This window comes from Dryobates pubescens, chromosome 19, assembly GCF_014839835.1.
Source record: "Dryobates pubescens isolate bDryPub1 chromosome 19, bDryPub1.pri, whole genome shotgun sequence".
Taxonomy (NCBI): Eukaryota; Metazoa; Chordata; class Aves; order Piciformes; family Picidae; genus Dryobates; species Dryobates pubescens.
The window spans coordinates 7748967-7762591 of record NC_071630.1 but is presented as its reverse complement, the minus strand read 5'-3'; the positions used below and the strand labels follow the sequence as shown (position 1 = coordinate 7762591).

The following is a 13625-nucleotide window of genomic DNA, read 5'->3' as shown; positions in this document are numbered from 1 at the left end:
TCCTTCTGCTAGGTATGGCACAAGACAAAGAAAAAAAGATTTATTAGCCCTAGTTATTCCTAGAATTACACAGTAACAAAGTTACCAAAGCTTAGTCCTTGCATTACAAATTCCCACTGACACACACACATCTCAGATCTGTAGGTTTTCTCCAGGAAGAAGGAAGAAATGTGTTGATTACAAAAAGGGCTAGAAGGGGTCTGTAGCCTCCCAAAGTTCAAGTTTGGAATATCTTGATAGTAGGATTTTTTAAATTTTATTTTATTTTCCTTTGATTCTGTCATCTATATCTTAATTTTTTGTATCAAACTCTGCAGCCTTTTGTAATCCTAAATTTCAGTGGGTATGTTTACTCCAAGATAAGTACTAGCAAACTATTTCAGGCATTTAATATTCCAATAAAGTCTGGAAATGGGGTGGGTGGGGGGAAGCACAAGAGCTTTTTAGGTCCTTATAATTTTTGTAAGCTTTTCAATATTTATTGCTGAACTCAGTTGGACTTTCTATCATTTTAGGAAATATATTTATTTAAGATCAGTTATAAGTTCCACTGGTTATTTTTACATTTGAGTTATCCTTTCCCTAGATCTGTCCCGCTGTCCCTTTCTTGTTGGGTGTGCTGTGCTCATCTACAGCAGACTGCTGGATCTTGGAACTGAGATTTGAGCAGACACATGAAAGAGCTGTACTTCTAGGAAATTATGAACACAATTTGCATCTGTTTCTTATAGCTCCATGCTGTGCTGTGGCAGTGGTGTCCACAGATGACCAACTGAATGTATTTGAAAATAAAAGCTAAGTCCCTCTTTGCAGCCATACTCTGAAAAGAGTTTGGTTAGCTAGGCTAGTGGAAGAGTTCTCAAGAATTTTTCATCCTGCACCTCAGTGTGCTACCTTTTCAAACAAAGCCATTGCTTCTCAAGTAGCAGTCCTAATGAAATACTTGTATTACAAGACTCAGATTAGGTCTTTTTCAGCTGTGCATCACAATAAATACAGAAGATGAAGTTTTGACAGATTCATTTAGTTCCTCAGACGGAAAATTCACACTTACAATTTTGCATAAACTTGGAGCTGAAGCTATCAGTCTTACTACCTGCCTGACACAAAACTCCCTTAATTCTAGTGATTAGGTGATTCATTGGTGAAAAACAAACAAACAAACAAAAAACAACAAAACAAACAAAAACACCCAACAAAAAAATCCCACATCATCCAACACTAAAAATCCCAGACCACCCAGTAATTAAAACTTGGATTTGTCACTGGTTTAGAATGAACTTACTCTCCATTCATACAAATGAGGAAAAGTCCTGAGACCACTGAATACCAACCAGGCTGAAGGCCAGCTGTACAAAGGGCACTTGCCCATGTGAGTGTAACAGTTTGTGAACTCTGTGGATCAGAGTGGATCCACTTCAATCACTTTCTACTTTTATTTCAAGGATGTTGGGCAAAGAGATTTGAATTGGAAAGTGTTTTACCACTGAGAACTTCAAAGACATTAGAAGGGTGAAAATGGGCAGATGAAACTATTTTATCTTCACAGTGTTTTCACCCACAAGTGAACTCTGGGTTTGCTTACTGAGAAGTCATCAACTTGCTTGAATAGGTGTGCTTAGGGTGGGGGTTTTTCATTATTTTCAAGGGAAACACTTAGCATCAAGTGAAATTTCATTGAAAGTTTGCAATGACAAAAGAACGCAGTGCCTGCAGTGTGGTGGGCAGTGGAAGCCACAGATAAAATTCCCTCTCCATCTTCTCTCTTTTCCTCAACAATAAATTCCACTATAGCCACAAGAACCCTAATAGGCTCTGGGTATCCCCTTGTTTGGAGATTTCCAAACCAGTTGGGTCTCTCTTGTGTTTAGTAAATTAATTTTTTTAATGAATTCTCATCAAGTTTCTAATTATAATATCTTTAAATTTAATGTTTGTATTTCTGATGAAAGACAAACATTTTGGGGGCAGTCACAAGGGACATGAATAATTTCTTTAGAAGCTTATCTAATTAATTACATTTCTCTGTAATGTCTTTAAAATTTGAACTGCCATCATTTCATTAATTTAGATAAAAGTAAATCTTTAGTGTTTAAATATGACACTAGTGCTGAGAATTCTGATAAGCTCAAGATTCATTGTATTTCTATCAAGTTAAGAGAAAAAAAAAGTGTTTAAAATGTTTGGGATTCATGGTTTGCATATTAACTTTTATTTGATTTCAAACATTATTATTTCATGGCATGTGTGTCCAACTCATTAATAAGCAAGATCATATGATGCAAAATGACAGTCTTCTTACAGGATTTGGTGAGGATTTCTTTTTCTTCTTTAACATATTTCTTTCTGGACTAAAACTTTTCACTCCTTCAAATGGGGAGCATTTACAATCTGGTGTCTCATAATCTTCCATATCCTGTATAGGTAGAATTGTATTATTTCAGGCTATCCAGCAAACTTAAAGCCTTTTTTTTACAGCACTAATACAGAAGGTAATAGTCTGGGTTTGTGTCATGAAATAGCTATTTTTATGCTGTTTTAAAGTAAGTTAGTAGAGCAATGGCAATTTACACATTTAGAGTTATAGGTGGAGCCTTAAAAATTATATTTGCCCTGTGAAAAAATAAAATAGAAGAGTTAGGGTAGGGTTTGATCAGAACACAACACAATTAAATTTGATGGAAACCACAGAAAATTACAGAGTACACAATGTACATTGTACATGGAGTACAATCTTCCTTTAATCATCTCTACCACTTGTAGTGCTGCCACCAATTGCTACCTGCCAATGGTGGAGCTTCATCTACTTCTACTTTGTAGACATTTGTTACAAGAGGTACATTGAATACCAGGCAATAGGAACTTCTATCCTGCCTTCCCCTAACCAGTTCTGTGCTGCCAGAGAACAGAACCCATGTGGACAGCTGCTAAGCCATCACAACTGTGAGTAAGTTGACACCCTGACTTCTGGTAGCACCTTTCTTGCCTGCAGTAATAAATTAAGCAAAAGCACTTAGTTCAGTTGCAAGTCAGACACGGATTTAATTCACACAGTGTGCAGTTCTTCAACTTGTTGATGATATAAACAGGATAAAATGCTATGGTTGTAGAATAATACTCACTAAGAGATTTTGAAACTACAGTTGAGTTACTTGTGGAGTTATGAATGTATTATAGAATAGCTTTGGTCACTCTCCAGATCACCTGGTCACCTCAGTTTAAACTAAATTCCTGGTTTTATCTTTTTGGGGAAAATAATTATAGCCTCTTAAAACACATTAGCTATATACTGAACTGAAGGAAAGACACTAGAACTCTTCAAAGTAGAAAATGTAGTGTTGGCTTAGCCGTTCTTTCCCTACAGCTTAACAAGTTGATTGTGCTTTTTACAGTGATAAACACTTTTATGCAAAATAGCTCTTTATTCTAAATAATGAGGCTTGATTTTGGTGAAGAAAGAAGTTCACAGGTCATATTTTTGTCGATGGCAGATGAATCAAAGTGCTTTAATAGTCCTAAGAACTATCTAGTTTTGCCTATGTCAATCTACCATCCATCTTTCTCACAATGTGTGTCTCCACATTAATCGTATTTGCAATGAAGAAGTAATAGATGCGCAGTCAGAGCAACTAATAGAGTAAAATGTTCTGTGCTCTGCCAAAGATAAACAAAGAAATAAATCTGTGTTGTTTACAGCTTTCCCTTTTCCATGTATAATGGACTTTATCAATAAAACAATACAAACTTCATCAAAGAAAAATCTCACCAATTTAGTTCAAGAAAGGTCTTCATTGAACTAATCCCCAACAAGTGCTGTTTGCAATAGGGATCTATTTATTCATTTCAGCCATAAAATACTGGCCATCCTTCTTTATCTCATGCTCCAACTCTGCGATTCATTACAGATAAGACAACCCAGTTAAGCAAGGAGAGAAGAGAGGAAGGAAGAATATGGTCACTATGTAAGCATTTGTGCATCAGTCTCACGTTAAATATGTTCACCTTATCTGCTTTGATTTCTTTTCTTAGGGAATCACAGTCAAGTTTCCCGGGTGCCTGTTGTTATCAAAGTTCTTGATGTAAATGACAACGCTCCAGAGTTTGCATCGGAGCATGAAGCCTTCTTATGTGAGAATGGGAAGCCTGGGCAAGTAAGTATATTTGTGGTTTTATCTTGTGTACTTTGGTGTGCAAGAATGGGGTGCAGTTTCTCTCTGTCAGCTTATCTTTATTCCCCAAATCTCTGCCTATGTGTTCATGATGACTTTTACTATTCATTTAAGATAAACTTGTGATTGTATTCTGTGATACATCTCTCTATATATGGACCTACATATTTTTTAAAGCATGAGGTTTAAATTAAAGGTAGCTATCTTGGGACAACATCCAGAAAAAAATCTGAGTATCTTTAAGCTCCTGCTATTTCTACTCTGTGTGGTGGAGTTCATTACTTCATGTGTGTTAACAGGTAAATTACAAACCAACCTTAATTCCAATTTATATTGTAGGTGGGCTCAGCTATAATTTGGAAGAAACACTTGAAACAATAAAACCATTTCCCTTTCCCAGCATCTCAGTTATAAATAAATATAAATCTATTTTTTTATATATAATATGCATATATAAATATATTTAGTTCATATCCACTTCTCTATGGGGAAAGTCGAGCAAGCAAACCAGAACTTGATGGAAAGTCAAATAAATTGTAGCTGCATTTGCAATATTTAAATAGGGATGGGGTGCTGGAGAAGTGGAGTTCAAATTTTCATTACAATTCACGCAAAGAAGTAAAACCCAAAACAATACAAAACCAAACAAAGCTTAACATGTAATTTTCTTGACTTAGTGAAATAAAAGAGTAGGCAAAAGAATTTACACAACACTCTACAAGGTAAAATAAACATAGCAAGATATCAGAAGCAAGGTTTAACCTGTGTAGCTTTTTTTTTTCCCCCCCAAAGAACATGATACTTAGTTCTTAAAAGGCATCTATCTATTTTGAAGGACAAATGCACAGAAATAGGGAAGAATATCTCATATGCCACATAGATGACAAGCTAAAGATTCAAGGAAATGTACAGACTTCTAGAAAGCAATGCAGTGCAAATGAGATTTAGCTGTATTTCACAATTCACTGTTTTTAAACTTTCTAATTTATTTCTAGATTGTGACATTTTATTTAAATAAACAGCAGCTGACAGCATGACACTAGTCTTGTTAATCCAACTATTCCTGTGTCTCATGTGGGTGTTAGGCATTAAATTCACTATGCTCCAAAGAAGGTTACCTGACAATAGAGTTAGAAATTATTTTCTTTTAGTAGTGTCAAACGACAGCCTATGTAGTAGTATATGACAACCTCCCTCTGCTATGACTGGATTGTTACCGAAGATGATTTGACTTCTGTCACCCCTTTTTGTTTATTAAAATGGTGTCAAAGAAGTGTCATTTAAGAAGACTATTCTCTGTAACCACTGAAAAGCAGATTATTGAAATGTGCCCTTATGGGCAGATAGTTATGTTGGTGCTGGTATGTAAGTTCTTCTAGCTCAGAGTGGATTTCTGTTTAGCTCAGGGTAGATTTGAGATGCTGAGCAGTGATGTTTTCGAGGATATATTAAATTCTAATGAGTATCCCTTTATCCAGAGCTCACTAAGCTTCCCTGAAATCAGAAAGCTGTGTTGCAGTGTTTGCTGAATGTATTTATCTAGGTTCCACATTTCAGGTGGCTTAATACATGGTGAAAAATGTTCACATTCCGTTTTGGAATGCAACAAAAAATGACATTATTGAGAGTCAGATAGTAAAAGAGGCTTTTTTTAACCACTTAGAGAAAACTTTCATTAAAGACCACAATATTTTTCATCACCTCTTACCATCACCTGTTACACTCCTGATCTGATGTCACTTTTGAGTGTGAATTCTTGTGTGAACTTCACAGGTGTTTGTTAAATATTTGGCTGCCAGCATGGATGAGGTGGCACTGATCCTGCAATTTCTTTTGTGTTTGAAACAAAAAACATGATGGGAAGAGTAACCAGTCCAGAATAATCACCAAGGTTAGGTACTAAATCTAAGTAATCATTAAAAATTATCTGCTTCTGCAAAGACTTTAGCATCTATACTACCTGATTATCTAATTTATTTTTTTAGGGTTATTATTCTGTATTCGGTTTTAGGGAGAAATAATATTCATCAGTCAAGATGTAGAACTCAAAAGCTTAGATAGAGCTAAAAAGAGGAAGACGCTATTCTTTTACATAGTAACACAAGCCTAATTGGGATAGTTCTCCAAAGTTTAGACATGTTACATGTGCAGGAAATGTGCAGTTGTGTTCTGGAATTCCAATCTATTTACATTTGCAGTTCAACTTAAATCTAAGTTTAAATCAAATTTGAATTACCATAAAGGAGATTATGTTTGAACCTCTTATGAAACCTTATTTGCAGTCCCTAAATACATTGAACCAGCTATTCCAGTTTGGTTTCTAAGCATTCTATTTTGGGTTCTGATATAATTGTAAGTGGCAAGTGCAGCTGCTGGTGATGTGACAGAGTGTATTAGGAACTGTTGATGTATAACATTTCCAGATGCATTTTCTTTGCTTTAACCTACTTGTAACTGTAGAGGTACTACAGCTTGTAGGAGAGGGTAGAGAGAAGAGGAAGACAAGGAGATGTGCACAGCCATGCACTTATCTGTGTGCTCCTTGCACATTTTTACAGGCAACAGAACATTGCCAGAAATGGGTTTTGTCAGTTTTAAGGAAAAAAAATAAATTTAATCCTACTGTTACAGTAGTTCTAAGCTTACCATAAACCATCTCATGCTTTTTCCTGGTTTTGCATGATTCCTCTTACTAAAGCCAGAATATTCCCAGTTCTGCTGGTTATAGCTGCACAGCTGTTTGTTTTCCAGCACAGCTGACTTTCTGACACCTGTAGAACAGAATCTGTGTTGTTGCATATGAAAAGTGCCTCACTTGTTGCTCCCCAGTCCATACCAAGGCTTTTCCAGTGAAAACAAAGCAACAGTATTTTCAAGGACTGAGGTAGTGAAGACAATGATGTCTCAGTGCTCAAGCCAGTGTTCAGACTAGAACAATATCAAACTGAATACAATGTGCCCTCAGTCTCTCACAATTTCTGTCTATTTTATTCAGTTATAATAGAATTGCCTTTATCTAATGGAAGAAATCTTCAGATAGATCTTCGTCTCTCTGAAGAGTCAAAGCTCATTCAAACGGCAAAATGCAGGTTCTAGCAGTAAAGGGCTGCCTCTAGCTGAAAAGGCAAATGTAAAATTGTCCTGTGATGAGTCTCCTGCTTATGGTATTATGAATCTGCAAAGTAATTCAGAAATAACCATGAACATTGATGTAACTGCAAAAGTTTTTTTCAGAGTTGGAAGAAGAGCTTCAATAAGAGCAGGGAGCAGTTGGCTACTTTGGAACCATTCTGAGGTTAAGAAGTTGCATTGCAGCAAAGGAGTTTTCAACAGTACTGTATATTTTAATTGCACATAGATAGGTGCAAAGAACCACATGCTATAATTGCACATAGATGGTTACAATACACTGAAAAGAACTGTGGTTTGCTGTTTGTCCTTCTACATAGTTCATTATGGCCACACTGGCAATTTATAAATATTATTTTAAACATATGTGGTTTTGTAGAAGCACAATGCAAACCTGCAGACTGCAATGCTGAATGGTCCTAGGGAGTAATTTAACTATTAATTTCAATCCAGAGCTGCCTGTAAAGTAAAACATGCTGATTTTTGGATGTTCAGAAGAAGTTCATCACCATGAGGCTGGTGAGACACTGGAACAGGTTGCCCAGGGAGGTGATAGAAGCCCCATCCCTGGAAGTTTTTAAGGCCAGGTTGGATGTGGCTCTGAGCAACCTGATCTAGTGTGAGGGGTCCCTGCCCATGGCAAGGGGGTTGGAACCAGATGATCCTTGAGGTCCCTTCTAACCCTGACAATTATATGATTTACTGTGTTTCTACTGAATGTATGTGCAGAATCAAATACATACCTGGATTTTTAATGTAACATCAAAGGCAAAATTTTACATGGCAGAATGTCATAAATTTCAAGACTGAACAGCCAGAGGCGTTATGAACTTTCACTGTAGTCCTTCTGGATATGCAGTGGGAAAAAAATCAGCTCTTGTTCACTTCATTGTTAGCATCGACCAGTTTTCTTATCTGGAGCACCTCTTTTTTTATGCATGTTCTTACTAAGGAAGGAAAAATATTTGTAGTGATAGGTAAGGCGGGTCAGCCCTAGAAGATTCTCTACTGTGTCATGAACCACAAATTAAGAGTTGGAGAATGACTTCAATAAGTGTTCCATTACATGATCACGCCACACTGAGCAGTGAAGTATGCTCATCAGCATTCTAATAACAATGTGGTAATGAGAATTACTAGACTTCTTTCACCCCTATGGAGAAAAAGATACAGGAGCTTTTTATCACTGGATATATGTTATGCTTTTTTGCTTTCTTTCTTTATTTTTTTTCCTCTTCTTTTCTTTTTTTAAGAGGTTATTTTAATGCAAACGCACAAAGAAATAAGGTTGCTATGGGAACGCTAACTCTTAATTCCTTGATGTGTGCATGTAACACAACAAATATAGTATTCCACTAAGCCTGTCTTTTGCATATAATTTTCTGTGCATTTTCAGAGAAAGAATGATTTGGTAAACAATGAAGGGAATGGAGGGAGGGAACTGAAATATAAGAAAGAAATCTGTAGGACATTAAGAGGTACCTATGGATCCTGGAACAGAAGGAAAAATAACAAAACACAACACAGACAACAGAAGTGACAAAGAATATGCCCAGTTTCCATTTCTAATCTGGATGATATTCTAAGCATACAATTTCTGTGAGCTGCAAATCCGTATTAGTAATGCTCTTGGGTACTGGCTTTCAGGTACGCTAACTGAAAACCTGGAGACAGTGAGTTTTTAGAGTCAACTCTTACATAATGTTGGGAAGTATTAACAGTGATGTAGCCAGCAGAGACAAAATTGCATAACCATCTGATAAACTGCACCTATTGCGTGCAGCTGACCTGCCAGACTTCACTGTGCCATTACCCTTTTCCCCTATTGCTTTCCCAGTGTAACAGTGTTTGAAAAATGGAACAATCGTAAAATATATCTGTCTAAAGATACTTGTTCAGGATTCCATTCTAAACTGCACTTAACTGTGATGCAGAAATACCAGTGCCCAGTCCAGTTCTGGGCTGAGCACACGTGGAGAGTTTAGTACCTTACACCTCTGCAGAGAGGTAGCTGAAAATGTCCCACATCCATCAGTGGGTCCATTCCTGCAGTGGGACAGACAGATCTGCTCATAAGCTTTTCAGCTGTTTAGTAGTTTTTTCACACTGCATAGCTCTCTAGGATCTCTCCTGCAGCTGTGAAATTGGAGAGCTATTTCTTCAAGCAAAAGCTGTTAGGCCTTTTTCTGTCCATCTCTTCTAATGCATACGTTTGGAGTCATATCAAGCAAAGCTTCTGCTTGGCAGATGCAGTTATGAGAAAAAAAATTAAAAATCTCTTCATCTGAGGCTGTTTAGTCTGGAAAAGAGAAGACTGAGGGGAGATCTTATTAATCTTTATAAATATCTGAAGGCTGAGTGTCAAGATGAAGGTGCCTGTCTCTTTTCAGAGGTGCCCTGTGATAGGACAAGGGGCAATGGATACAAAGTGGAACCCAGGAAGTTCTGCTTCAACGTGAGGAAAAAAATCTTTACTCTAAGGGTGCCGGAGTACTGGAACAGGCTGCCCAGATTGGTTGTGGAGTCTCATTCTCTGGAGACTTTTAAGACCTGTCTGGATGCATTCCTGTGTGACCTGCCACAGGTGGTCCTGCTTTGGCAGTGAGGTTGGACTCACACACACACACAGAATCACACAGAATCACCAAGATTGGAAGAGACCTCAAAGATCATCAAGTCCAACCCATTACCACAGACCTCATGACTAAACCATGGCACCAAGTGCCACATCTAATCCCCTCTTGAACACCTCCAGGGATGGTGATTCCACCACCTTCCTGGGCAGCACATTTCAATGGCTAATGACTCTCTCAGTGAAGAACTTTCTCCTCACCTTGAGCCTAAACTTCCCCTGGTGAAGCTTGAGACTGTGTCCTCTTGTTCTGGTGCTGGTTGCCTGGGAGAAGAGACCAACCCCCTCCTGGCTACAACCACCCTTCAGGTAGCTGTAGACAGCAAGAAGGTCTCCCCTGAGTCTCATCTTTTCCAGGCTACACACCCCCAGCTCCCTCAGCCTCTCCTCGTAGGGCTTGTGCTTGAGACCTCTCCCCAGCCTCATTGCCCTTCTCTGGACACGTTCAAGTAGGGGTCCCTGCCCATGGCAGGGGGGTTGGAACTGGATGATCCTTGAGGTCCCTTCCAACCCAATCATTTCTATGATTCTATGATACCATAAGTGTCTCAATGTCCTTCTTAAACTGAGGGGCCCAGAACTGGACACAGTACTCAAGGCGTGGCCTAACCAGTGCTGAGTACAGGGGCACAATGACTTCCCTGCTCCTGCTGGCCACACTATTCTTGATGCATGCCAGGATTCCATTGGCCTTCTTGACTCAATGATCTCCAGAAGACCCTTCCAATCCCTAGCATTCTGTGATTTTATGATCTGGTATTTAAACAACCTAAAAGCTTTTCCAGTACATTTCTGATAATAAACCTGGCCTATCCAAAATGTGGTTAGGCAAGGAATTAATTGTCTCAAATTCCCTCATAGGCTTTCTTACAAATTATGTATGCCTACAACAAGACTTGCTCTAACAACTTTTTGCATACACAATTTCAAATATAAATGTTTTTATGTTGTTCCTTACACTTATCCAGTGAGATTTCATTCTTTCTTTGGCTTATGAAGAACACAGAAGAAGGAATGGGATGTTGATTGCATATAGAGATTGATAGTCCCTTCTCTTGTCCTAAACCCAGTATATTAGTTATTAGCATTTTGTTAGGGAAGCTTTGAAAATTTGAAGTCTCTGAATTTGCACAGTATCAGACCCTGTTTCCATTTTTTACTCTAAAAAGGAAATCTGTAGTGATTCCTAATTTGAATCTAATTGTCCAAGAAATTATCGGTCAGCTGCTTTAGGCGTTACCAAAAGAATAACTACATTAGACAAAAATGTTATTGAATTTGATGGACATGGGAAAGGTCAATAATTCTCATTAAATGTCTTATAAACCTCATCTAGCATAAGCTAAGTACCACTGAAATTCAGCTCTGAGTGCAGGATCTCGATCCATAGTTGTCTTTGTTTCTACTTCTCAGGAAAATACTCAGAATCAAAAGTAAATGCACCAAATATTGGAAAACAATTCAAAGCTCCTGATTGTTTTCAAATAATGCTCCCTCCTTTCATATTCCTGTGCAGCTTATTATGACTGAAGGATGATCAACTGCAGTATCTAAGTATTTGTAGTGGTTTTAGGCTATGCCTTTAAAATTTAGTTACAGATTTTGAGGAGAAAAGTAGAAAAATATAAATAAATCACTATTGGGAGTAGAAAGGAAAACAAAAGATTACTCTGAATAAATTTGTTGGATAAATATCTAGTATTGGGTTGTGCCAAAGCAATTCTTTGTCTTCTTTTTCTGATCTCTTTGCTCGCTTCGCTTGGGAGAGATTAACCTGTTTGTCGGCTGACCTTGGCTGAGTTGTTTAGTTAAGCCTAACCCACTGCTTTCTCTCTGCTCCCTTCTCTCTTGGGACAGGGGTAGGGGAGGAGACAGTATAATGGCTTCCCTGGTCTCTAACCAGGGGAGTTTTTGTGTTGTTTGCTAATTGTAAATATCTGTATAATGTTGTAAATCCTGTGTATTTTGTACATATTCATTGCATTCCACTGCAGGAGTGTAGTTTTTGCTTGTAAATACAGCTTCCATTTGCTTCTAACTGAGTTGGTCTGGCAAAGTTAATGCTGGGGGGAACTTCAACCCACCACAGTATTGCAAGTATAAGAGGTAAATGAGGCAAATGCACTGCAAATACTGGAGATGGTCGTAGAAATCATATGAGGTACTTCATACAAAGATTCATTTAAAGTTACTCAGCCTATCCAAGCACACTCTCCTCTTCTGACCTTAGTACCCTGCATTATTCTGGGAATCATTTATTAATAATGGAATTTTAAAACAATCCTATGTTCCTAGTACAGGAAGAACTGAAGTTGTATTGAAAAAAATCCAAAGTTTTTTGCTTTGTGGATTTGGAAGGGGGAGGGGGGAGGGGTTGGGTTGTTTCATGCTGATTTGGTTTTGTTTGTTTGTTTTGTGGTTTTGGTGGTGTTTTGTTTTTCAAATTATATTATTTATCATATAAACCCCAAAGTTACTTTTTAAAAAACTGATATTTATTCAGTGAAGTAAAAATGGTGGTGAGGGAAAGAAGGAAGGATTAAAGATCAATTATACGTTTTGGTCCAGTGTGAGCCATGGCTGCATGAATGAAAGGCTACCATAGGCATCATGAATATTTTGGAAACACAGTTTTCCTTCTTCTTTATTGCTCAATAATAATTTATTACTTATCTAAATCAGCAGCAATTTTTACTGGCTGCTCTTATGTACCTGCTCCTTGTTCTGGAAACAGTTTAAACAGTCCAGATATAGTCCCTGTACCACAGACTTTCAGTCTGAGGTCTGTAAAAACCTTGCAAGGTTATAAATTAACATTTTTAATCTGGCAAGTAGACAAATGAGAAAGTGTCTGATGGAGTGGAATGTTGGGTTGTGGGTTTTTTCCCATACTGTTTGCTTATCAGGTGTGTGGTTACCTCATGAGAGCCTTTTCTGTTGCAGGTAATTCAGATTGTCAGTGCAGTTGACAAAGATGACCCTAAAAATGGGCATTATTTCCTGTACAGTCTTCTTCCTGAAATGGTAAACAATCCAAACTTCACCATCAAGAAAAATGAAGGTAAATATAAAATATGTATAATGTGTATCTGAACAACTTGGGCTTGACTTGCTTTGTGACTTCCAGTGATTTTACCATTTTGTCCCTTGGGCAATTATAACAGAGATCATTTCTTTAATGGTGCCTTCATTATAGCTCTAAAACCATTTCCAATATCTTTGCGGTAGATAAGAAGTAAAAAGAATACTGCATTTAGATCCAGAAGACAGCTCACTGGCTTAAATCAAAAGAAAGGATGGATTTACTGCCAGTTTTATTTCTATTAATTTGAAATCCCAGAGATACACTGTAAGGTGAAAACCTGAAACTATGTTGATAACTAAATGTTGATCCTATGTTGACTGGCTATAGATGGGAGCATAAAATTAAGAATCTGCTAAATCTCCCAAAGGAACCACTTTGTAAGCCTGTTTCTCGTGTGTTTAAGGGCTTCAAAGTATTCCAGTTAGAAAGAAAAGTCTGCTACATCAGCAAAGCCCAGAAGGGCACTTTGTAGCACTATGCTTTAGAGCACTTCTGGAAGGACACAGTGTCATTCTGGAGTATTTTGAAGTGGAATTTCATGCGTGATGGAAAAAGAAGCCCATTTAATATAGCTGAGCAATAAATTTACACTGATCCTTTTCTTTGACAC

General features: G+C 37.6%; 1 protein-coding gene across 3 annotated transcripts in view; it reads left to right on the top strand.

The window, feature by feature from the left end:
- Positions 1–13625, top strand: part of CDH8 (cadherin 8) — a 165451-nt gene that overhangs the window by 124296 nt on the left and 27530 nt on the right. For 2 of the 3 annotated variants that reach the window (XM_054169904.1, XM_009901138.2), the window contains 2 exons: positions 4030–4151; positions 12874–12991. In XM_054169904.1, coding sequence (XP_054025879.1) covers positions 4030–4151; positions 12874–12991 — 240 coding nt within the window. Of the gene's footprint in view, positions 1–4029; positions 4152–12873; positions 13024–13625 lie in introns of those variants that run through there. The other variant, XM_054169905.1, reaches the window with a different exon arrangement.